This window comes from Phaethon lepturus, unplaced genomic scaffold, assembly GCF_000687285.1.
Source record: "Phaethon lepturus isolate BGI_N335 unplaced genomic scaffold, ASM68728v1 scaffold31709, whole genome shotgun sequence".
Lineage (NCBI taxonomy): Eukaryota > Metazoa > Chordata > Aves > Phaethontiformes > Phaethontidae > Phaethon > Phaethon lepturus.
Window position 1 is genome coordinate 1 of NW_010566071.1, and position 26,764 is coordinate 26,764.

Below are 26,764 nucleotides of genomic sequence, written 5' to 3' on the forward strand. Positions count from 1 at the left end.
AGGGGCACTGTCGCCGCTGCGGGTCCAGCCCGGTCCTGTTTGACGGGTCTTCGCTGGGGAGCGGCTTCGCTGCGCGTCCGCCTTCCCTCCCGTCCCTTCCCGCCGCGGGCCGCGCCGGGGTTTACAGCTCGAGCGCTAAAAGGACTTGTTATTTTTTGTTCTGTTTTGTTTTGAAACTCCGGGTATTGCCGGTGCAAAAGCCTGCCCCCCGGCCATCTCGGTGGCTCAGCTTTCCATGCTGGAAAGCCACAGAGTAATACTTACCCAGCTAATTCTCACATTATGTAGCAGAGTTGGCTAGCCTGTCTTAAAAGGAGCCGAGTTTGTGGGGAGGTGAGTGGCGTTGATTTACATCCTGGTACCCAAAAGCATAAAATACCTGACAGTTTAACGAGTGAAACGGTTCCTTGCCAAAACGTGTTTTGCTCCTTGAAGCTTCATGTATCAAGTGGTTGAAATCTTGCTCCCGTGTGAGGCACTTCAGATGTGTGGTAGCTATGCTGCACAGTCGCCTGTGCACGTGTAGCCTGCCATAGCAGGTACTTCTTAATATAAAACCATCCTTGGATTCCACCCTGATTGCCCAAAAACACCAGCTTGGAAGTGTTGAGGTCCTTTGCTGCTGGGAGAGAACCTACCCTGTATTCCACTCTGCTTGGCTTTCATAGCTACAACCCTCGCTACTCTGAAGAAGTTGGAGAAGTAAGGAGAGTCCTTGTGGGTACACCTTTTATGAAAGGGGAAGTTAAAAGATTTTTATCTAGTGACGAACTGTGATTTGTTTTAGAAATTTGGCTTTAAATTTTAATCTGAAAGTATTTTAACTGTACTTTCTGCTATATAGTACTTTCAATTAGTTGAAAAACTAGTGGGCCTTTGTGTGCACATGTATATAAGTAAATACTGGCATTTCACTGTATATGGCATATAATGAAAATGGTTACAATGAACTACTTATTTGTTTGGGGTTTTTTTACAGTGATATTTAAACTTTTTTATGCATCTGAATATTAGCATGGTTGTAAAACCACTCCTGTTTAATTTTGCTTGGGTTTGCAGTACTGGTAGTAGCTGTGTGTAGTAGCTCCTAGGAATGAGATGCATGTCTATCTTATTCTACTGCAGGTCTTTAGTTCCTTTTGCTAATGTGCAAAGACTTCAGTACCCCACCCTAGGTTACATTCATTATTCTGTTGCATAATTGTGAAGGTGTGAACAGAGTATTTTGGGAGAGAGAGGAAGAACACCAACTTCTCGAGGCCAAAGCAAGCATTAGGGAATGGAAAGGTGATTATCTGATTTCTAACCTTCTTCATGTTAATTGGGAGGGCTTTAACGTCCAGATTCATTTTTAGAGTTTGTTTTTCGTTAATAGAAGGGTGTTTGTATTATAAGTATAAAAATTAGGTTTTGAACTGTGGAATATTTTTTCCATGTAAAATCTTCACTGGATATCTTTTGTCTGAGAAGTTAAAAAAATATTTCACAGTAGATCCTCCTATAGCTCTTACAGGTTTTCTGGTTTTCTTCACATATTTCAGCTAAATGTTTGGGTGAGTTCTACACTTGGATATTTGGAGTGATAGCCAAATTACTTTTAATGTCAAACTGTCATGGTGGATTCCCCTCTCCCCTTCCATATTAGTGCTGTTTGCAGTAGGACTATTAAGTACATTCATAGGGTCTTCTCATTATTTGGAAACTGCTTGAACTTAGCATAGCCTGGCTTCAGCTGGAAATTAACTCGATGAGTCTGATATCTCTGTCAGGCTTACCTGCATAAATGTAAAAGACGTAGGTTTAGCCACCAAACTCATGTTGCAAGTGATTTGAGAATAATGACTAAATGATACTGAAATCCGTCATTAAGTTTTCCAACTAAAATTCTGATGATTTTTTTTAATTAAAGCTAGTGGTTCTAACTTAAATGAGGCTAACTGCTCGTAGAACCAGAATGGGATGCTTTATTTCTGACTAGCTGTTAATGTTGCGTCAGAAACCTTAAGTCTTTCCTGTGTTCATGTACTTGTTATCTTCTAACCTTTATTCTGCTTAGCTGTTGCACTTAATTTCTATATAGATGCTCTCTGTATAGAAAACATACACTAGTGTATGATCATGTTTGGAAAGTGTTTTGACATCCTTTTTAGTCAAAAAGCCTGCTTTTTCATAATTGCATAAAAATACAAATATTTTGACATGAATTGTTATGAAAAGAGTCATTAATGCGAACATGTTTCAAAAACCTGCAGCTGAGCAAAGAAACAATAGCAGTCCTTAAAAGTAAAGCACAGAATCCCTAATTGACAAACAGGGCTTTTTGCCTTTTTTGTTATTGTTTTGTTCAAATAGATTTTGACCCTTTTGAATTCATGGTAATCCAGTTTCTCTCTAAAGATAATCTTTCTGTCAGTGATGAAAGTGAATGCAGAAATAACAGTTGCAGTTCTTCCAACAAGTCATAAAAGCAGCCCTTATCATCCCTGTGATGAGTTGAAGTATGGAGTCATTGTTGCAGTGGATTCCTGACAACTCCCAAGAGTTGTTACTAGAATTGCACAACTCTAACCACAAAGGTTTAATTTAATTTTTTTTGGGGGGGAAGTGTGTGTGTGCGCACTATTTATACAGCTCAGTACCTGCCTTTTCCTGCAAGAGTGTCTCATGTATTAGTATACTGTTGAGGTTAAACATATTGCAAACTTTGCATATATCCTTGTGGTGCATTTAATCATTGTAATCAAATACTGATTTAAGGGATTTTAGAGTAATTTGGTTTCAAGTTGTTCTGGGATTGTAACTCTAGATTAAATAGGGGATAACTGGGTAGTAAAAACACTTTCAAGGACTAGGACTGAAACTGTTTAGCCTTGGCAGTTCATGAAATAGCATATTATAAAACGTGCATATATATTAGTTAATCTCATAGGCTGTTTTATGCTTGGATAGTTTTTGGGGGGCGGGGAGGGTGAAGAGGGCAGAGAGAGACCAACCAAGTTGTTTCAGCCTTGAGATGATTCAAGGTGTCAGACTTAAAACCAACTGATATTGAGACTTATAATTTGGAATTGCTCAGTAATTTGATTCCTGCAGGTTTTTTTAGCTTGAGCTGTTGTTAAATACGTGATTGCAACCTGGGAATGTTTTTGAGGTTTTTTGCACTAATTTTTGAGTTAGAGGGTTCTCAGTCTTTTTCCAGCAAGCCAGGCTTTGAAAGAGTCTTACTGTTTAAAAAAAAAAAAGAAAGTGTTGCCAACAAGCATTAGATGTATCTTAACTTGTGAGCATTGTGTTACCCTGGATATTAGCTATTAGCACTACTAAAATGCTGCAGAATTTGTAGTTGCCTTTGTGCAGAAGAAGAGAAGTTCCAAGGCTTACCTAGACAGTCCCTGTAGCCCTAGAGAAAACTCTTTGATTTTTACAGAATGGTAGAGAATTATGTGCCTTATTGTCAGCCTACAAGGGTAAAAATCTAGCAGGAACAGTTACTACATGTACTGTGGTTTTTGCCTAGCTCTGTAACGATTTATCAGACTGCAGTTGTTTAGTCCTTGCAGTGTAACTTCGATTACGTAATGTCAACATTCCAGGGACACATCTAGATTTTTGCAATACCTTCAGAAGATGCCTTTTTTGTAACTTGTGGTATTTTTTCTTGACAGTTTATCCTTGTAAACTAGAGGTGGCGCTGTTTGCTTGCCTTTTGCTGTAGGGCCTAGTGTCAGGACCTGTCAGTCCTGCTGCCTCCTCTTCCCTCTTCTACCCTCTCTTCCCCAATTTGTCCCTGTCCTGTCCCCCTCCATCCAGGTTTGCTTTCAGCCAGCTTGGGGCCTGACTCTGAGATGGTGCTGGTGACAGGAGGGAGGAAAGAGGGGAGAATGGGACTGAGCAGCCTGGCTTAAGAAGCTGTAGGATCTCATCCTTGGGGTATAGTTTTATGCTGCACTAATTCCTGGAAGCAGATAGTCCTGCACCCTTCCAGTTCCTCCTGCCCGTTTGCCCACTTTCTTCTCCTCTCCCCTGCATCATGTCTAACCAGTTGTGTGGGGCCCAGGGAGTTGGTCGAGCCTGTTCAGTTGATAGAAACGTGTTTGGGTTTTTTTCCTTTTGTAGTGTGTATGACCAGAACAATTGAAAGCTATCAGTAGATGTGAATGGTAAGTTTTTCTGGCAGCCTGCCATTAGGTATGATTAGAAGTTACGTGGAACAGCTGGAGAATTCAGCCTATGCTTATTTCTGGCTGCTAACCAAAGTTGATATAATATAGAAGTTTGTTCTATAAGAATGCTGTCTATACAGAGAATGCTCCTTAACTTGTAGCTAAGAAAGGCATGAATATTGCAACACATAAGAGAAATCAAATTTTTTTCTAGGCAGCACTTTTTAATTCCATAAGCATTTTAGGCCATTATGGTTCTCTTAACTTGTTTGACCTCTGTTCCAAAAATAATTTCATTTTAGTAATATCTGTGATAATAATATTTAGTTTTGACTTAAAACATAAGCTACATTTTTAAGGAGAAAATTCATTTGAGCCAAGGAGGCAGCTTTTCCTAGTGAGAAGGGGTGGGTGGGTGATGTGTGATGTGCATGAGTACAAGTCATAGTGGAGTTCTAGGTGAAAGAGCCAACAGGCAGTGTAATTATGTTACACTGAGAAAAGCATGGTGGATGCATGCTTTTTATTTGCTGGTTTTACAGTGAATTGGATCATCATGTTTTGTGTTACAGCAAAAAGCTGAGATTATCAGCTGGATTTGAATCAATAAAATACATGTCACTGTTTTGATAATCTTACTGTTTTGTTTTTTCTCTTCTCTATTTTGATGAAAAGTATGGGAGGCACAATACCGCCTGCTCCAGCCAGTGCCTCCACAGAGGAGACAAGTAAGGTGAGATTGAAGAATTTATCATTGAAAACTAATGTTTGGGCTCTCTGCCAAAATTACTGAGCAGGAGGGGGGAAAAAAAATTGCTGTTAATTTTCACTCAAATAGGGTAGGTGAATACGTTAGGGTGAGTGAGCGTGATAGTTCAGTCTGAAGCCTGCCCATTGCATGTTGTAGATGACTTATGGATGGCTTCCTAGTTTATTTCAAGTATTATCATGCTCCATTTCCCTAATCGTGAATGCCTGATGTTCTGTGCAATGCAAGTGACAAACAGCGTCTTGATATCTTTTTTTACGTTCTTGCTCTGTGTTTTTACACCTCTTCTGTAGTCATTAGTGAATTAAATTATAATCTTTGTATGAGAAGAAATATTAGTGAGCATGATACGTAATGGAGTGAACAGTTGAACTATCAACTTCTTAAGGCAGTATTGTGGAAGAGTTTTTCATTGTTTTTTCTTTATTTGTTTCAAGGAAGGTAATAAATTTGGTTTGTAGATATTTATAGCAGGATTTTTCCAAGCTTGAAATTCTGTTGGAAAAAGTAGAATTCTTTTTTTGGATTTAACAAGCCAATGAATGCTGGAATTACTGGCTAGTTAGAACTGTATGGAGGGATTGTGTATATGTAGTGAATGTAGTCTGTGACACTGAATATGAAGGCAAGCAGCTTATGTCTATGATAAAGCAGGACATGCTAAGTTGTGGGATTCAGAGGAAATTAGTAATGTAGTTAGAAATCAATAGGAAAAACATTTGAAAAACACTCGAAGTATGTGTTAGTGGCAAAGATCTCTGACCTTGCCAAAACAAAACAGTATTTTAATCATTGACACCAACTTATTGTTCACTGTTAAAGGATCTTAGCTTAATAGTATTAGATGGAGAGAATTTTTGATCCAGAGATTGTGTGAGGGAAGGCAGGAAGATTGGAAGGGTTGGTTAGTATTCATTGCAAAAGTGATTCTGAATTGGGTATTTTCTGAATTATTTTGATTTTATTATTGAATTACACAATTGGAAGAACTGACTTTACCAATAATAGAAGTTCATGAGTCAAAATTTGGGCTCTGAGTTATTTGCGTGCATGATAGACTTAATCTGGGAGGAGGAAAAAGGAGATTTATATCTTAAAAATAAAACAGTTTAGTCGTAGAGCAATCTGATGCTTTGAAGATTAATTTTGGATTTTCTGATGCATTGTTATTTATTAGAGTGGAAAGAGAGTATCAGTCAGAAATAAGGTGTGCTTACAAATATATTTCTCCTTCAGGGCAAAGCAGAGGAACAGCCAGAGGAGCCAGTTAAATCACCTGAACCAGAAAGTGAAGAGAGCGACTTAGGTGTGGAAAATAGATGACTTTATTGTGCTTCACCAATTTAAACATAATTTTGGAAACCCTCTCTCTGTTTGCAGATGGAGCTTAATCTTGCTTCTTGTTTTTCTGCCAGAAATTGACAATGAGGGAGTGATTGAACCAGACAATGATGACCCTCAAGAAATGGGAGATGAAAATGTGGAGGTAAGCACAACATTTTCAAAAGTCTGTGGCAGTAGGAAAGACAGGGAGCGGTTTTGAGTTTAGTCAAGATAGCAGCTGAGGGAAGATGAGTACTGTGTTAGCTAGGTAGCCAGTTGTTGCTTTCGCTCTTTTTCTCTTAAATAGCAAACTTACTGGCTTAAAAGCACAGTCTTTTCTTACTCAAGATTAGACTCCATCAAAAAGTTCAGTGAGGAAATTCGGGTCAGAAAACGCTGAAAAAAATCTATGAAAACACCCATGAAAACTAGATAGGTTGAAATCTGCCATCATTCAGCTGCTCTTTTGAGTGTTTTCTAGCTAAAAATCATGGTCTCCAAGCTGAAAGCAAAAAGTTGTATTTTTTTTGAAGTCTGATTTCAATACAATTCAAAAAACAAGAGTCTGGAATCATAAAACTGGAACTCCCTTATTTGTTGCTGTCTTAGCCTGGTAATTTTGGCCTGGACTCTATAGCTTTTGGGTTTTCTGTGTGTTTTTAATTTTATTTTCTTAGGTAACTGAAGAGATGATGGATCAAGCTAATGAGAAGAAGATTGAGGCGATAAATGCTCTAAGTGAAGGTGATAAATTGTTTATTAGTACATATTCAAGGACATTAAGTTTGGTTCTCCTTTTAAAAAAAGGAAGTAAATATCTTGGACCATTTTGAGTGCTTTCAAGAAAGAGAAAACTCACTTCTTTCCCAAAACTACCCAGAACATGAAAGCTTCTTTAAGCACTGTCTTCCCAATGTTAAGTATAGTTTTGGGTAGGGCGGTGGGGAATGAGATGCTGCAACATCTTAATTACAAATTGATCGTTACAGTACTTCCCTACATACTATAATTAGCATCTCTAGTGAGTGATTTGTCTTAATGTAGTGTCGTGGTTTAACCCCAGCTGACAACTAAGTACCACGTAGCGGCTCGCTCGCTCCCCCTGGTGGGATGGGGGAGAGAATCAGAGGAGTAAAAGTGAGCAAACTCGTGGGTTGAGATAAAGACAGTTTAATAGGTAAAGCAAAAACCGTGCGCGCAAGCAAAGGAAAACAACGAATTCATTCACCGCTTCCCATGGGCAGGCAGGTGTTCAGCTATCTCCAGGAAAGCAGGGCCTCATCACATGTAATGGTTACTTGGGAAGACAAATGCCATCACTCCAAATGTCCCGCCCTTCCTTCTTCTTCCCCCAGCTTTAACTGCTAACCAGTTGGGGTTATGGAATATCCATTTGGTCAGTTGGGGTCAGCTGTCCCAGCTGTGTACCCTCCCAACTTCTTGTGCACCCCCAGTCTACTCGCTGGTGAGGTAGTGTGAAAAACAGAAAAGGCCTTGAATGTGTAAGCACTGCTCAACAATAATGAAAACATCTCTATATCATCAACTCTGTTTTCAGCACAAATCCAAAACATAGCCTCACACTAGATTCTGTGAAGAAAATGACCTCTATCCCAGCCAAAACCAGCACATGCAGTAAAAGGCTGTGTAATAAAGGGGTGACTTCCTATTTGATTGCATACAAAGTTACATTTACAGATTTAACTGGAAGAAGTCTTTTGTCCCCTCCAGCATTAACTTTGGCATTTCTACTTCAGTAACATTAACTTTGGCATTTCTACTTCAGCAAGAGGGAGAAATTGGTTTTCCCTTGTTAATAATGTTCCATTTAAGAAGTGCCTTTGGACATAACACCCTGTGAGACAGGTTTGGCAATTTGGATGTAATTTCATTGTGTAATGATTCAAACTTTTCTGGTTCTCATATTTAGGTGAACTTCAGAAGGCTGTCGACTTGTTCACAGATGCTATCAAGCTGAATCCCTGTTTGGCCATCTTGTACGCCAAGAGGGCAAGGTGAGTCATTATAAACTAGTGATTTATGTTTCTGCCTGTTCTGTTATTTTCCTTAAGGAGCCTAAATATAATGGCAACTAGAGGATCTATGTGCACTTAAACCACATGAGGGAAGAGAACAGTACATTTCATGCATTTTTCTCTTATGTGATTAACCAGATGTGCTGAAGCAGCCATCTAAAGAATCTTGATAATATATTGAGTAAGTAACAGAGTGATGTTCCAAAATGCATTGTGGTAATAAGCCTTTTGGTATGTTGAGGTAGAATAATGCTGGATAACAAACACTTGCAAAATCTGAAGTTTATTCCAGATTAAGATGATGATTGAAATCGTGTCCTGTTTAGATGCAAAGCTAATTGTACCTGCTAAATTAATTCTTTCACTGTGAAGTAGACTTGTTTCTGTTCAATGGTCCTACATTTGAACAGGACATACCTATTTCTCAACCCATTCAATACCCACCTTACTGCTAATTACATCTATCAGACTGCAGAGAATGCATTGGGAACATTGTCAGATTTGATCTGTGGTAGCCCTAACTTCATAATGCACAAACATGTTTATCTTCCTAATTCTTGAAGAAGACTGGGCAAGTATGGGTTGCAGAAGCACAAGTTCCCACGGCTTGCTTTTTTTTTCTTGTACAAAAAACCCCCACTAACCATGGATGGTTTGATAGTTCAGTGAATCTTTTCCATAGCAAGGTATAATTCAAAGAAATGTTCAGCTTTTGATGACTTTCATGTGATTGATTAATCAATGTCCTTTAACTGTTCCATTCTAGTACATCTTAACTGGTACATGCCTTGCTGTTTTTTCCTTTCCATATTAAGAGTTTTTGCATGTAACACCACTTGTGTACCTTAATACACTGTTGTTGCTATCATAGTAGTATTCTTAAAACCTGTTGCAGTGCTGTATCTTCTCAGAATTGGGATTAGCAATGAAAAAGAAATGTCAGAAGTTTAAAAGTTGCCTCAATTTGGTCTATGTAGAAATAAGCAAACAATATATTAGGATATTGTAAAACCTACAGTGTAACAGCTACGCTGATCAAGTGCTGTGAGTAATGCATCTCGCTGGTGGACTTGGGTTTTGGTTCTGGGGGGTTGTGTGTTTGTGAGACTAGGATTTTTGAGCAGCCAGCAGCATTGGAATGTCTCTCAATGGTGAGGTGTAGCTTTGAGGCAGTTTCCTGACACGCTGTCCACCTGATTGTTCCTAGAAGAGAATGTGTGACTTCAGGCTTTCTTTACAACAAGCCTTAATGATGAAGTTACTTACAGGCACTCTAATTGCTGATAAATTGTTTTCAAGTGGATGTAAGAGGGCAGAAGTTCTGACCTGGAGTATGTTAAATATCAAATACTTTTGTCAACCCACAAATGTTTTTTAATGTTTCCTTCAGAGATTTTCAATTTGAAATGCCTGAGCCTCCTAAACATAGTGCCCTCCTAGTTATTCTGATATGCTTGTGTGACTGGGCCTACTTTCTTGTGTTTTGTTTCGCCCTTTTTAATCTTAATGACTTGTCTCCTATCTCCTTTTGTAGTTGCTGCTGGTCCTACTTGTGCTTTCTTTGCCTTACTGTTCTAAAGACTACGTAAAATGGCATGCATAATACTATTGTTGTTTTCTTCAAATTGCTAATTCCATTTGCTATAGGCTCCAAACACCATGGAATTTAACTCTCCTTTGCATTTATGTATCCTTTCCTTGGGCACTGAAGTTACTCTTGCTGGCAAGGCTTGAGTCTGGAACAATGAGCGTTTCCATTTCTTGCTAATGATTCACCTACAATGGCGGTGCGGGGAGACATGAACAACTAAATTTCAGTGACTTCATTATCACTATGAAATCTTTTTGAACTCGGCTCTTCAATAACTACCTTGCTCGTTAGTCATCCAAAATTATTTCCAGCTTAAGTTAGTAATTTGGTATTTCAATATGTACAATAAATGTTCTTGTTCCCACAGTGTTTTTGTGAAACTACAGAAGCCAAATGCTGCCATTAGAGATTGTGACAGAGCCATCAAGATTAATCCTGACTCGGCACAGACCTACAAATGGAGGGGGAAAGCACATAGGTAATGAATTGCACCTGACTTGATATTCTCTTTACTTACTTGGGGGGAATGGTTTTGTTTATGCATTCATTCCTTCTCTGTGTCTCTGAACTGTCTGGTACCTGAGAGCAGTAGTCATGAGCCAAGAAACCATTGTGCTGAGTGTGTGGCTTACAGGAAAGAGGGGATGATGATGATTTATTGATGGCAATTTATGAATAGTTGTTCTGGCGCTGTCTTTTTTCCTCTTTTTCTGTTTTTAATATATCTTCTAATGGCTTACTGATGTTCTGAATAGCATTTTCAAATCATTTGCTAAAGATTATGAGTTCTAGGACTGTTGGTTTTATTTGTTTTGTTTTCGCTTAGCTCTGTTTTTATTTACTAATCTGTAATTCTTAAACATTTCTCTGCTGCCCTTATTCCATTAGATCCTAGAACTCTTTTACATAGCAAATTAAACTGCCTAATTATTAAGGGAACCATTTGTTGTAATTGAATAGTGGTAGTAAGCAAACAGTGTAATTATTTAAAATGGCTTCAGGCCAGTGTGTATCCCCACTCAACTGTAGTTAAACTTTTTTTTAATGACAATAAGTCAGTTAAAAAAACCCAAGGTGACACTTCTTACAGTCTGTATAAAAGTGAAAGGAGTAAATGCTAATAGAACTTAAGAAAAAAAGGCATTTTAAACTGTGTTCAAAGAGTAGTTTGTTAACGTCTACAGTTTCAGTAAATGGCATGGATCCTAAGAGTGAGCAGACTGGAGCATAGTTTGGATGAACACCTCTGTCTGCAGAGGTGTCTGCTTGCAAGCAGAAGTGCTTTGACCCCTGAGGAATACCACCATTTGCTTAAATTTTTGATTATCCAGAGCTTGTATAAATAAATAAAGAAGTGCACACAGTAGCTTGTATAAACTTTTTAACCCAGATGTGGTACATCCAGTTAGCGAGGATGTTTGAATGCTGAGTAAAAAGAGTCCACTTAAGCTTGATGTAGTAGTGGCGTAGACTTCTATGGAACACTGAACATATAGTTTTACACTGAACATGTGCCTAGTGGTGCAGAGTATTTTTATTGGTGTGCTTCACATGTTTAGGTATGGTACCTTCCCCCTGTTAGACCCTTCTTTACAGCAAACAATGACATTAGCTGATTGAGGGGGTTTTTGCCCATTTTTACTTCAAGCAAAAGTTACTGTAAAAGTATGAAGCAAGCAAGTATCCTCTAATGGCATCGTAGTATGCAGGTTGCAGAAAGCCCTACAATTATTAAACTTTAAACTTCTGTAAGTCCTTATAGCTGCAGGTAAAAATACTGAATGTCACATGGTTGTAAACATTTTGAAGAACTGTAAGAGTTCAGTTTGCTTTTTCTTTCTGAATGTTGGTGTCTTCTGAATTCCAGACTTCTGGGTCACTGGGAGGAGGCTGCTCATGATCTTGCATTAGCTTGCAAACTGGATTATGATGAAGATGCTAGCGCCATGCTGAAGGAGGTGCAACCCAGAGTAAGTGGGGAGGCATAATGGAGGTTTCTCCTATTTTTTTGAGTGACATGGCTGCCTTCAGATTCTTCCGATATACATTATCTTCTGGGAGTGTGTTCCTGTGTTATCTGACACTTCAAACTGAGTTTATAAATATTTCTGTCTTCAATCACAGCTCTTTATGACTGTGCGTAGAGAAATTTAGTATCTGGGGCTGGGCATGTAACCGAACTATGAAATAGTGTGTTCCTTTTTAAAAATCTTGACAGAAGAATCTGAAGTAGTTGAAGTTCACCAGGCATTTTAGAATCTAGACTAAAACATTCAGAGGACCAAGAGAACACTGTGATAGTGTTTTTTTTTCCAAATGTTTCTGAATTTATCAAAGCTTCATCCTAAACACGTTTGACAAAGGAAGTTTGCTGTGATTTGTACTTCCATTAGTCTACCCCATGAGGGCAGCATAATCTCTGTAAGACTGGTTTTTGGCTTTTCTCAAGTGATTGACCCCAGCATTCTTCTAAGGAAGAACTTTTGTGTAAAAAATGTAAGACTGTTGATAGCAGGCTTTCTTTTTCATCTGTTTTGCATATTCCTTTAAAGTGGTTGACAGGCCACAGGTTGCAGCTGTTGCATTGTATTGGGTTTAAGTGGCAAGGTTGGGGGCAAGGGAGGTGGAGACTGTGGGTCTGGCCTCTTGTAAGAAGAGACATGGGGCTACCCCTGTGTCAGACGGAGGCAGTTCCAGCTGGCTCCAAAACAGACCCACTGCTGGCCAAAGCTGAGCCAGCCAGTGATGCTGGTGGTGCTTCTGTCATAACATATTTAAGAAAGAGTTTAAAAAAATAGCGCAACAGCTGGAGGTCAGGGTGGGGGGTAAAGAAAAAAAAAAATGAGAGAAGCAAGCCTGCAGAGACACCAAGATCAGTGAAGAAGGAAGGGGAGGAGGTATGCTAGGCACGGGAGCAGAGATTCCTCTGCAGCCCATGGAGAAGAGTGTAGTTAAGCAGGTTGTCCCCCTTGAGCCCTTGGAGGTCCATGGTGGAGCCCATGGAGGACCCCGTGCTAGAGCAAGTGGACGTGCCCTGAAAGAAGCTGCAGCCCATGGAGAGTCCACACCAGAGCAGACTTCTGGCAGAAACTGCGGCTTGTGGAGAGGAGCCCACGAAGAAGCTGGTTTTCTGGCAGGAGCTGCAGCCCACAGAGACCCATGCTGGAACAGTCTGTGAAGGACTGTATCCTGGGGGGGACACCCCATGCTAGAGTAGGAAAAAAGTGTGAGGAGAAGGGAAAGGCAGAGGTGCAGTGTTATGAACTGACCACAGCCCCCATGCCCCTGTGCCATGCGGGGTAGGGGGAGGAGGTGGAAGAGTGCGGAACGAAGGAGTGAAGTTGAGCTTTGGGAAGAAGGGGAATAGGGAGAAGGTGGTTTTAGTTTTGTCTTTGTTTATTACCATCGTACTCTATTTTTAATTAGCAATAAATTAAAGGAATCTTCCCCATGTTGAATCTGTTTTGCCCATGATGGTAGCACATGAGTGATTTCCCTGTCTTTATCTCAAGCCAGGAGCTTCTCCATTTTATTTTCTTTCTGTGTCCTGTTAAGGAGGGTGAGTGAGAGAGTGGCTTAGTGAGCATCTGGCAGCCAGCCAAGCTTAATCCACCACATGCATAAATGTTCCTGTGTCTAATAACTTCAGCTCTCAGTTTTCCTACCATGTCTTTGTAGAATAAACTGTCTCCAGCAAAACAGCAATGGAAACCATCTTACAGCCTATTCAGCTTCTATGTTGGAGACTATTGATCTGTGGTAAATGTAATTAAGGTCTTGGGTCTCAACCTTTTTTTACAAGAGGTACACTTGATGCTTGGCTGGGGGTGGGGGAACATTTTATTTCCCTGTTAACCTGCCCATGCACAGAAACAGCAGAGTATGTCTGTGATACACTGATGTGTAGTTGCCAACTGTATGGGAATTTGTGTATGTAGCTCAAGGAAAAAAACGTATGATCTTTTCATGTGTGATTTTTTTCTTCTTAATCTTTAATAAGTGAAGATGATAATTTCACCTAATTCATTTACTTCCAGCTTTCTTAGCACTTTTTAGTTTGTAGCACTTTCAGCTGAAAGTCTCAGTCAAATTCTAAAAATACTTAGTTCCTTTTGAGAAATACTTAGAAACAATGAAAATCAAAATTTTGAAAACTCTTTGTTTCATTTAAAAAAAATCAAACCCAAACCACTTACGTGTCTCTCAACAAACTATTGAATGACCATAATGCGACGTTCTGATACTGCATTCAATATCAGTCAGTCCTGCTGCCTGCAATAGGCGTTGTCTGGCAGATGTACTTCAAGAATGATGTGGTATGGAGTGAATATCTCCTAGCTAAAACAAGTTGTATTGAAAGTTCACTACTTAGAAAATAATTTATTTGTTTAAAGAGTATTCTGAAAGAAGAGTGTTCATTGTAATAGTAGTTAGTATCTCTGTTCTTGAACCTCGATTTTGATATGTTTTTTAGCTACAGGATTGTTACAGGGTAACCATCATACACAATTTGAGAAATCATGAACCATTTTTTTTGCAATGCTATATAAGGATACATTCTGTTTTTAGGAAAGCAATATTACAGTTAGTGTTTTATTGTTACAGTAAGTCCTGAGCGAGAAGCCTTGGGGAATTTGTTGCTAGCTACCCTTTTCCGCTGGGGCTTTAGATTTGATAGAGTTCAGGAAAAGCTAATAGGAAGCAAACTTTCTTCCTACCAGCCCTTGCTTGGTTTGGTTCAGGAATTCTTTGGTCTGCTTATGTCTAGCTGTATATGCTGCAAAGTGCCTGGAATAGCAATAACACTATCTAAAAAGTGTGCGTGTGCAGGGGGAGTTAACACTTCCTGTTGTTGTGCCAGTGAAAATTCCTTTTTCTAGGGCAGTTGCTGGATTTAGCCCTGGAGAAATGAATGTTTTAGCATAAAAGCACAAAAGGACATGGAATGATAAAGTTGAATGGGAAGGGGACGTGGAATGATAAATTCGGATTATGGTGCAAGTCCCAGAGCTCTATAGTAAAAAAGTATACTAGAGTGCATGTTCTGGTGAATCCAGTTAAGGCCGAGCAGACATGAATAACTGATTTCTGTAGAGAGGAAGTAGCAAATGACTCCTAAAACAAAGGGACTTTTAGGATGTGAAGTCAGATCTTATTTTTAAGAACTGGTAAAAGCAGATGCCTATGCTTACATGTATCTTGTAATGTATATGAAATCTTGGTATTCTATTGTAACAGGCTCAGAAAATTGCAGAACATAGACGAAAATATGAGCGGAAACGTGAAGAAAAGGAAATCAAGGAAAGAATGGAAAGAGAGAAGAAGGCACGGGAGGAGCATGAGAGAGCCCAAAGGGTAAATACTTAGGCTTTAGTATTTCTTAATAATTTGGAGAGTGTCATAGTTATTTTGTTTAAAGTGAATTGCAGAGAAGAATTACTGTAATTTTAAATCTTAAAATTAAATTTTCTAAAGTTAATTTCTGTCTTGGTTATTTGACCAATAATGAAATCTGGAGAAGAGGGCGTTGCGTTGCATCTGCTTTTATTGCTTATGACAGAAACAGGCTCTGGGATCTCTACTAATCCCATATTTCAAGAAGACAGTTACTGAGTTACTGTGCCAGAATACTTTTCACTTAAAGTACCTAGTCTCCCGAAGTGGGAGGTTTTAAATTCAGGATAATGCTTTGCTTCTCTTCCTCGCTTCCTAACACAGTTTGCTTGCAGTATTGTCTATGACAGTTCTAAAAATATACATTGAGGAGCTAAAACAAAAATTGTACAGTTCATATTCAGTAAAAACATACTCTACTTAACTTAGTGGCAAAAACATACTAAAGTAAGAGTAGACATTGCTATTTCTTCTCAATGGCTTTGTACATAGTGAAGTGCTTTGTTTATTGCAATAGCCTACCTGCCTGAAACAGTCTCAGCTTTTTTTTTTTTTCCCCTAAATCCATTGAGCAGTATAAAACAGGCCGCAATTCCATTGCTTTGTGTCAAATGATGTGCTTTCATCTGCAGGAGGAAGAAGCAAGACGACAGGCAGGAGGAGCACAGTTTGGTGGTTTCCCAGGTGGCTTCCCAGGTATTTTCTTTTTAAGCACCAATACTTGGGGTAGAGGTGACTGTTCTTCCCATGTGAAGTAATGTAACCACAGTTTTTATAGAATTTTTTCTCAAGACAGAGAGAAAAATGTTTTATGAAGTTTAGAACTTGTCTACAAATAACTCATTGAGCACTAGTGGGAAAAGGGATGGGATTCTTTCCTCTTAAAGAGGATTGATGCTGGGTAGCAAGTAGAGGGAAGACAGAAATCAATAATAACTTATAACAGAATGAAAGGACTTAGGTCTGAATAAACAAAGATGCAGTATTTGCTTAATAATACGAGTGGAAAAACTAGTATAAAAATGTTTTCTAAATTACCCAAGGTCCCTTGGACTCATTCTGCTTAAGCATAATAGTTTTAAAGTTGAAAATTTGGATTGAATATTAGGGAAATTTGTGCTGGTTGCAAGCTATTGTTGAACAGAATAGTTTCTCAAAGGAGGTAGTGCAGTTTACCTTATATTATACCTTATACCTCATGTCCTTGAACATTTCCACAAAAATTGGGCTTTCCATGTTATTTTTGGGTACAATAAATTGAGGAGAAACAAGAATAAGTAACTAATGCTCTTGAAGGTTGAGAAGTAGTTGAGGTAGGCTGCACGCAACCGGATCAGCTTGTCAGAGGGACTAAACAGAGACCATATCTACCCTGCTCAGCGCAGCTGGGGTAGCTGCTGATTAACGATTCAAAAACAGAACCTCAAGCATTTTGCTTCAGGGATTTTTTTTCTTTTTTAATATTTAGGTTTGAAAAAATTGTACCAACAAAGTTCCTGCCAAATGTGGAACATGCATGGGACGTACTGCTACTGATCTCCTTTTGCCCTGAATTGTTCACCTCAGGCATTCAAACTCCTGGGCTTGAGACCCGCCTGATTCAAGTTAACTAGAAAAATAACTGCATTTGTATACAAGGTGCTAGAACCTGACACTCATTACAAGCCTTCTATTCAATTGGGTTAAAAACATGGATGAAATAAGATGTAGGTCTTCACAGAAAGAGAGGGTGAATACCTTGCTTTCCATTCAGTGGACCAGCTGTAGCCTTATGGAAGACATGGCTTTAGAGGTGTGGCAAAGGAAGTATGTCTTGGTCTCTCTCAGTGAGCTGCCTGTATAGATGAATTAAATGTTTTTCATCGTGCATGCTTCTTATCTTGTGTTTTCAGGTGGATTTCCTGGGGCTATGCCTGGAGGTATGCCAGGTCTCAATGAGATTCTCAGTGATCCAGAAGTACTTGTGGCCGTGCAGGTAAGTATTTGTTAAAATTAGAGCTAAATGTTCTGAATGAAGGAAGAACACCACCTATGAGCTAAGGGAAGGAAGAAAGATGTGACCTTCTGGATAGCAATGGGATGCTTGCTTATTTCTGTTGTGAAATTCTCTCTTTGTGTGTGTGGCACCAAACTGTCTAGAATGAATGTTAGATATTTTTCAAACTGATGGGAGCTTAATTAAAGATAACCCTGACCCCCTGGCCATACTCACCTATGATAGTCAAAAATTATATGCTATATAGAGTTCTTTATCTCTTTTGAGTCTCTTGACTGGTTATTTTCTTCATGGTATAATTCACTTGCTCCTTTTTTGAATGCGCACGCATTGTGGCAAGATAATTATGCACGGACAAAAGAACATTGTTAATATTGTTGCAACACAATATATTACAATAATATTGAGATAAGAATTGCCTTTCTTTTAGGGGATTAAGTATTTGGGTTTTTGCGAGAGACAAAGTAGTATCAAAGTAGTTCTGCATCTGGCATTTTCTAAATTCATGTTCAAAAGGCTTACTTCCTTAGTGGGCTTGATTAATTACTTAGTGTCTTGATTACTTTTACACAAGGAAAGTACTCCAGCAGATTAAATAGAACATATCTGACAACATCAGTTTTAGGGGCAGGTGGGCTAGGAAGAATCTGAGCTATATAGTTACATTTGTGTTACCAATGTGATCAAGTATAAAAGTGTCATGTTACTTTTTCTGGATTCCTGTGGTTAAACTAGAGTTATGTGGTGTTCTCAGCTCATTGAACATCTTCAGCTTGATCTAGTTGAAGATGTCACTGCTTATTGCTTGGGGGTTGGACCTTTAAAGGTCCCTACCACCCCGAACTATTCTATGATTCTATGATCACGATCTAAATAAAAGCATCACAAGGGATCCTTATTTGGTATGCCCTGAAATCGTAAAAAAGGCATCACTTTTCATGCAAAAGTTCATGGGTTCCCTTAATGGTTGCCGGCGTTTGGAAACGTGCCTTTACTTACAGTCAGCAATGTTGACTTGCGTGCAAACCCTCCAAAAAAATCTCATGACTTGTAGTTTTATTCATTACCTGTCTAATTTATGCTGTAATGCAGGAGTTTGAAATTAGAATTGCTGAAAACAGAGCTTTGAGGTGCAGCTAAATATTAAGCACTTGCCACATGCCTTTAAGATTTCATTGCACGTTCATTATATATACCCACATGTATTGTAGGGCTCTGTTGCAAGAATGTGTGTTGATGGTGTTTTCTGATAATGCAGCCAGGCTTTAACATACAGAACCTGTCAGCAAAGCCTTGAGTCTCTTGCTGACTTCTTTGCGCAAACTTTACAGCTAGGTATGATTTATTCAGCATTTCACCTATGTCTGCACTGCTGCCTTTTCTTAAACTGTCCAACTGACTACATTCTTGTCCTCTGTGAATTCAGTGTAAGCTCCAGTCTTAAAAGACAGTGTTTCTGCTGCTTGGCTTCTGCTCAGTGCACCTATGGAATACGTTGATGGATAATGGTAGCTGGCAGCTATTATATAGGTTATTTGAGGTGTTATAAAAAAGTCTGAAGGTACTGAATCACACAAGTCTCTCCCAAATTGCTAATCTTAAGATACTATTTTAACTGACAATTATGTAGAGGCTTTTCATAGTGAGGAGTTATTGCTGAAACTGGAGTATTCTGAGAGTAAAGACCACCTCAATCTCCTTAGTCTTAGTGACTATTGTCTCATCATCTTTGAGACTATTTTCCATGAGCTAACATTGAAATATGCCTGAGACTGTTAACATCTCGGTAAACCTCACAACTGCGTGTGCCTGATCATGAGCTAGATTAAACTGGTTACACTGTCAACTTCAGCTTGTTGTCTGTAGAAGCAACAAAAGAACCAGATACGGCTGCCTATGGACATGTTTATAGAAGTTGTTGCACATCATTGGCATAAAGATATGAATCTCTGCAAACTAGTATAAAGACTTCTTTCTTTCTCAAGATTTATAGTTGCATTACCTGGAGATTCACTGTCTTTAGGATATTTCCTTTTTTCTTTTTTTTTTTTTTTTTAATTGTGGCTGATATTAGTCTTCTATGCACAAAAGACTCAACATGACAAAACTTGCTGTCGCATTTCTTTTCATAGCTTCTCAACGGTAGTAGTTGTGACCTTTTGCGATGACTTCTAATGCATGTTATTTTAGCTTGTTTGCCCCTAAGATTTTTAGTCTCCAGAAGAATTGGCTGAAAGTTTTGTATGTTTTTCTCGTACTTTACTATATTTCGGCTGTCTGGAGGGTTCTGTAGTACTTCATATCTTGCATGTGCAACTGCTTTCTCTGGACACAACATGACATTTGTGTTTTGGAGAGCTGTCATGGGTCAAATATAAGTTCTTTTCAAAAGGAGTGATGTGGATGATGGAGCAATGAACCTGTAGATTCCTTATTGACATGTCATATGTTAGACACAGACTTCCACCGAAACATGTAAGAATAGTGATAACTTTTTCCTTAGAAATACTTTTCATCCTTCTGCAACTAAAGACTAGAGCATTAGAAAACTGAATGTTTCACTAATGCTGTTTATACAGTGGTTCCCATTCCACTTTATGTACTAAATATTTCCCTATGGAAATGTTGATATCCTCAGTCTTAAGCTTTTATTCTAATAATATTGCTCATCAGTGTGAAACCTTGGATGTGTTAAACATTTTTATAAACGGTTTAAGGTTGAGGGCTTTGAGGGAGTTGCACAAGTACAGAATAATTTACTTGCTGTGAATTTATAGGACCATAAAATTGGATATTTAACATTCATTTAGGTGTGCTTTGACACAAACCAGTGTCTAAGCTTACTTAGCTTTTTGTTCTGGATTCATATACAGGTGAAAACACGGATTTAACAACATGACACAATCTTTATAGTCATATGCCTTATTTTGAAATTGTAAATTCAAGAAGTTGGAGGTTGTGAAAGTCATCTTTTCTTTGCATAGGAATCCTGTAAAGTGGAAAAAATATATCTAATGTCTGTTCTCTGAACTTCAGCATCCTGTTTTTCATACACTTTGCAGATTCCCTGTTGTGAGGGTCACAAACCACTTGCAAATCCTTCTAACAAAAGACAAGACTTGACTCTTGGTTCCCAACATGTATAAAACATGACTGAACCATGTGGGTGATTTCAGTGGAGTCAACACCTACCAAATGCAATTTTGGATCAGACTTGTTAAACAGCTTTTGTCTGTGTCTGATGCTAGAATAGATACAGGATGGTGTTACTGGAAGACACCAGTGGTTTTTGATGGTTTCCAAAGAATACATCTGTGGTCACAATGGGCTAGAAGTGTAGGGAAGATTGTAGCTTTCAGTGAAACTACTTAAATGTGCTAGAAAGAAAAGCAAATGAAATTACAGCTGATGCAGATGATTTGTGTTGAATGTAACTGCTTGCACTTTAGCTGGAAAAAGAAAACATGAATCTTTGCAGAAGTTGCTTATAACAGAAACATTTTTGCACGCTGAGATGTAAAATTGGTCTGTACAGATTTCTTAAAGGGCACTGCTCAAAACATAGACATGTAAAATGAGTAAAACCAATTCTAGTTCAATGGAGGCCAAAGGTGTACTAGAAGTACAGAAAAAAAGCATTGGTGCTTCTCATACTAAATAAGGAAGATGAAGTTGGTATTCTTTTGACCACTGACTTTAATGTATATGTGAATGTATTTATTAACTGCCACACAGTAGTGTGATGAGAGATAACAAGGTTCTTTCCCAGTTGTGATTTCTCATAGGAAGTGGAGAATGACTGAGAATGAGATGTGTTTTTTAAATCCAAATATTGCCACATCATCTGCTTACAGTCCAGCGGATTCTAGTTTCTAGGTTTCTGCTGCTAGAAGGAACATAGGTGAAGGGGATGAGTAGCAGCTATTGCTGGGAGGAGGCTTATTTTGTCATGTGTGCTGCACGCATAGAGCTCCGACCGCCTTCAAAATGCACTTGAAGATGCCTGAATAGAAATAATCCAGTAGGTGTGGCTGTGTTTGGCTCCTGTTTTGAGGGAAAAGAACTCTTATCTTAGCCCCCTTCTCACACATTGCGCTATTACTGTAACAGTTCAGTAGTGACTCTGGTGTTTACTGATGCAGTGCTAACAGCATGCGCTATATCACTGGGTTCTCTTTGGAGACCTCTTGCCCAAAACTGTAATCTAGTCTTGTGATAGTAAAAGCTGAGCAAGACTAGATTCGTGCTGGAACCAAATAACCACTAACTTTCTTAGACTCGTTTTATAAATGCCCTAATTTTTTTGCCTTTTGTCCTGCAGGATCCAGAAGTTATGATTGCGTTCCAAGATGTTGCCCAGAACCCAGCAAATATGTCCAAGTACCAGAACAATCCCAAGGTCATGAATCTCATCAGCAAATTGTCTGCCAAATTTGGCAGTAAACCATAAAATCCCTGGTTCTTAAAAATCATATCTGAATGGGAAGGATTGGATTTGGCTAACTAGTGTTGCAATAAGAACAAACCATTGTACCTCTGATCTTCTTAAGAAGAAAAATGGGGTGTTCTAAGAAGAACTGCTTTCCAGCCCCAACCGTTGACTTTTATTCAATGATTGGTTTATAGCACTCAAATTCTATTCAGAGGACCTAGTTTCAACCATCCCTCCTTGTCCAAGAGTTGCAACTTTTTATTATAAGTATTACAGACAGTTTCCTTTGAATGAACACTCCTGTGAGAAATTGTAATATTCCAGGAGTGTAAGATAAAAATCTGCTGTTGTGTTGTTTAGGGTTTGTTTTTTTTTTTAATAATTACTCTTAGTGAGCAAAGAGGAAGGAACTTTAACAGTTGAAGCCTGTCTTAGTCCCCTTAGGACAGAAAAGTTGACCTAGTCACAAATAGCAAAGGTGGGACAAGTCTGAAGAATTAACTGGATAAAGGAATTGTTTGCAAATACAAGTTGTCTTTTTTTTTTTTTTTAATGGGTGACTGACTTTTATATAGCTATTAAAATTATCAATATAACCATGCTAGCTAGTTACACACTGGAACTTCTGGCAGTACTGCAAATAATGTATCACCACAACTGTGATTTTTTTGATCACCACAACTGTGTAGCAAAGGTACAGTCCTATCCTTTGCACAGCCTGGCATGAAGTATATATTGCAGAGGCCACAGAGGTTTTGTTACCTGCTCAATTCTTGTCCAACACCTTTATGTAACATTTTATTTATCAATCTGGATATGGGAGAGCAGCTTACTGTCTGTGCTTGTGCTCTTGTCCTTTCCCAGTTGGCAGGTCCTCCACTGGTTGCACTCGCTCTTCCTTGGGGCCATGCTTACCAGGTTTCATCTATTTGGAAACTTTAGGGAAGGAATCTTGTTCCCATCACTACCTCTGTCCCACTGAATGCAAGCCATCCAGAACATGTACATGCAGTTATAAATCAGTGAAGGGGAGAATACCCAACAAAATTGCAGCTCTGGGTTCTGAGTCTGTTTGAGTCCTTACATGCTTACTGATTAAAACTTCTTGGCCAAAGTCCTGCTGTCTATTTAGAGGTGATGACTATTCCTTCACCGCATACTGTAGTCTTCCATCTTTTCTTGTATCCTTTTCTTGAAAAAAAAAAAACAAACAAAAACCCCAAAAACAAAACAACAACAACAAAAACCCAAACAAAACAAACCCAAGAACAAAAAAGCTGTTGTTGTGGTTTCATACTTCCATGTTTTTGAGGCTTGTGATATGGAAGATGAAGTAATTGGAGCAGACAGACTGTTCTTCTAACACTTGTGGATTAACAGCATGGGTGTCCTTGAAGCAGTGTCTCTGCTGATGATGTTCAGTCTATTTGTCTACCAATAAAGACAGTTGTTGCTTTTGTTTGTCTTTGCTAAAATGTTACCTTTCTGTGGAAAAATGATTATAGTTACCTGTTCACCACCTGAGTCTCAACATTTGTGTTACTCTTTTGTAATTCTGTATCTTAAGCCATAACTGATGTTACCATGTTTAAATAAATCTGCATTGGTGTAGGAACTCAACAACAGTTGCAAAAAAAAAAATAAATCCCCAAATGCTTTTTCTCATACTAATGACCCTGAAGAATGAAATGTGAATCTTTTTGCTTAAGAAATATAGTTATGAATACTTCTCTTAGCCTTTAAAAATAAAGTATGGTTTTGAAAAATAAAGCTTTTTGGGTTTGTGTAACTTTCTCATAAAACCTATTTTGTTTAAATTAAATGTGGAAGTGCTTCAATTTAACTGTATATATAATTTGTGATTTAAATTGGAATGAAATGCTTAAGGGCTTGTCTTCATGACCAAATGAACTCAAGTTATGATTGAGTGTTGCAGTGTGCCTGGCTTTTGGTCATACTCCCTATCTCCTGTTCCCAAGAGGAGATATGTGAAGTAGGTCACCCCCCAGTGTGGGCTGAAACTCAACTTCTCCATTCAGGCTGGTGAATATGTGCTGTGCATGAATTGGAATATCTTGAATATTTATTCCCTACAGTTTCCTGTTACTCCATCTTAGCCGTTTGTGTCCATCTACCCACGGCTAGACAAAAAGTAGGAAGTTCCCCTAACTAGTAGAAATGGTCATCTCTGTGTCCTGCCTGCTTGCTTACACATCAATTGCTCTTATTCAGAGCTGATTGATTCAAGAAAAACATTCTCCCTAATTTTGGCGTTAGCATTAGCGATCTAGCTGGATTCTTGTGATCCTTTGGGAATGCACATCCCATGACTCCCTTGGTGTGAGGTTTTTTGTTTGTTTGTTTTTAATGTTATCCGGTAAGTTAATTGAGGACGTGTCTGGACCTCATCTCAGTTCCCCAAGTTGGCATGTGGACATCTAAGCAGCTAAACTGGTTTGAAGAGAAGTGCAAGGGCAGAAAGTTAACTGGCCAGGAGATGAGCAAAGATGATAAGTTCCAAATGTGGGATATAGGAGGAAGGTATTATTTTGTTCTGTGCTTGCTCCTGTATTTACTGGCAGCTCGTTCAGGTTATTTGCGTCCATTGCAGCACAGAGTAGAGGTGGTTCTTGTAAGTACGGTGGCAGTAATCAACTTAGCTGACAATTAGACTCTAAAAAGACTTGAGCTGCCAGCGTGTATGAATGGTTCAGCTAGCACAGTGTGGTGTCGGAGGTGCTGACCCAGGTTCAGGTGTGCGTTTCTGCCATTTGAAGCAAGTCATGTACTGCGCTGTTTGTTCAATCCAGTGCCACAGATTAGATGACCTGGTTTGCCAGAGAGTACGATGATATACCTGCAGCTGACTGGTGGTAGAGGATCGTGGTGTGAGTTTGAGCGACTTGTTTGTCCTCTGTGGTTCAACTGCTACCCCAAGGGAAAATAAATGTCGGGTCAGATGCCGCTTCCAGACTGTACTACTTCACAGTGAGCCCTATCGCATAGTAATGTGGAGAATGCAAGGCTTGGTGCCTTTGTCAGATTTTTTTTTTGAAAGTTTATGTTGCATCAGTGTTGGGCTGTGAGTAAAAACTATTTGTCAAAGTGACTTGGTTTGTCTTTGTTGGAAGGCAACGATCAGATGGGCAAGAGCCAGACTGTCTGAAAGAAAGACGAAGGCAGGTGGGACAAGACTGGATAAAGCAGAATGGATCAATAAATGAGTATTAAAAAGCCATGTAAAGGTAAAACTATGTCATAGAAACATCTTGTTGCACGTGGCCAGCAGAAGTCTCTTTAGTCCAAAATATCTGTCTTTAAATGCTACTTTGTTTTTCTTGTTTGTTGACCTTCAGGGCCTTTGCAAAAAGCTCATACAAGCCACACTCTTGCATATGCCTGTGCTTCCCTCTTCTATGAGATGTAAGAGCAAACAATATTGGTATGGGAGCTGGTAGCAACTGCTCTCCAACCAGAATCCTTGACCCAAAGGGATGGGAGGTTGTGCATCTCACCAGGGTGAGTTAGAGACAGGTCAGCTTTGGCAGGTACCTTCCTGTGGATCGTGGCATGCTCCTGGCTGGAAGTGTTGGGAGCCCCTTTGAAATCCCACAGGGCATCTAGGCTGAGGGATACTGCAGTGCTTTCAGGGTTGTAGGGCAAGCGGGTGGTTGGAGTAGTGGTATCGGCTAGAGGGTTGTTTCCTGGCATTGGTTGCAGGGTAGTCTGATAGTGGCTGGTATCATTACCGAAACGGATTGGCATCCTTGAACAGGAGGGTGGTCGCTAGGAACATGGGAGCAGTATTTTCTTCTGGTGTCTAGAGAACGATGCCGCGTGAACCTTAAATCAGAGCTTTGCAGAGGTGCACCTGAACTTTAACTTCATGCATGATCGAATGAGGGCGGTGTTGCAGAATAGTAGTTTGGTATTACCAAAGAGCTGAAATGGAGTAAAAATGGCAACTTCCCACTGGATGCAGAGACCACTACATTCCGTACTACAGGACGAGTCCCAGGAGGTCAGTAGTACGATACAAGCAAATGCAAATACAGGGGAAGCAGGAACAGTTCTAATGTGACAAAGAAATGAAGCAGGTCAGGTGGTGGCTGATGGATCTGTGCTATGGAGCAACAAAAAAATGTAGGGGACTTTGGGCTACAAAGAGTTGATCACCTTGTGAATCAGAGCTTAGGTAAGTCATATTCTCCTGGTGTGGTCCTCATAAACAGACACTTCATGTGAGACAAACCTCCCTTCACCCCCACTGACTGGAGGTCCTACTGAATGTAAATACCAAGGACTTTCCTGTAAATCTGAATCTTGATGACTAACCAAATCAAGATGTTAACTTGTACTCTTGCTAACAAAGTGTTATTACTGTACCTGTCTGTGATGTACAAATACGCTTTTGAAATGTATGTTCTAGATGGATGGTCTCAGACAAGCTTGAGCTCTTGTCAATAAATAAATGTATTTGCAGAATGTATTAAGACTCTTTTTGTTAAGTAAGTGGGTAACAAACTTTGGCACCTTTTGTTGCACACATTAACTTACTAAAACTGGGATTTTTTTCATGTGCAAACATTTCAGTGGCTACAAGGAATACAAGTTGCTATTAGGTGTAAAGAAATTAGATGTGAAAGATTGCAGCAGCTGAAGTAGTCAGATGGTAAGCATGATTTGTATAGAACAGATATATTCAGAAAGACAAGGTACTTATTTCTGAACTATAAAGTAAATAACAAGGAGGTAAGGTCTAAATCAATTAATAGTAAAGGGAATTCCATTACTGAAACCTTTAGTTTTCTAAATATAATGTTCTCACTTTCAAGGGTAAAAGTTTCTAGAAATGAGTTAGTTTGCATTTTGCATTTCAGAAAGAAAAGTATCATAGCAGAAAATCAGAGTAATCACCTAACAACCTGTGCAGTGGTTAATAAAATTACCTTTTAAAATAGGCTGAAGGTACAAGCTATTAGGAAATCATCAGAATTAGATGGAAAAATATCAATTATATTGATATTTTATTGTTCCCAGTATAATTTATATATAATAAT

At 39.0% G+C, this 26,764-nt stretch overlaps 1 protein-coding gene across 1 annotated transcript; it reads left to right on the plus strand.

Moving 5' to 3' along the window:
- The first annotated feature begins 4,839 nt into the window (after positions 1-4,839).
- ST13 (suppression of tumorigenicity 13 (colon carcinoma) (Hsp70 interacting protein)) lies at positions 4,840-22,050 on the plus strand. Its single transcript, XM_010295378.1, has 11 exons — positions 4,840-4,896; positions 6,169-6,238; positions 6,348-6,418; positions 6,933-6,999; positions 8,186-8,270; positions 10,250-10,360; positions 11,750-11,852; positions 15,121-15,237; positions 15,909-15,972; positions 17,169-17,251; positions 21,594-22,050. The coding sequence occupies exons 1-11, from the start codon at positions 4,840-4,842 to the stop codon at positions 21,720-21,722; spliced, it is 957 nt and encodes a 318-aa protein (XP_010293680.1). The 3' UTR covers positions 21,723-22,050.
- Positions 22,051-26,764: the final 4,714 nt, after the last annotated feature.

Excerpts from the sequence above, each read along its gene's own strand:
- ST13 (XM_010295378.1), top strand. The coding sequence starts at position 4,840 with ATGGGAGGCACAATACCGCCTGCTCCAGCCAGTGCCTCCACAGAGGAG. Across the intron at positions 4,897-6,168 it reads CCACAGAGGAGACAAGTAAG|GGCAAAGCAGAGGAACAGCC; the intron begins GTGAGATTGAAG and ends TTTCTCCTTCAG. Across the intron at positions 15,238-15,908 it reads AGCATGAGAGAGCCCAAAGG|GAGGAAGAAGCAAGACGACA; the intron begins GTAAATACTTAG and ends TTTCATCTGCAG.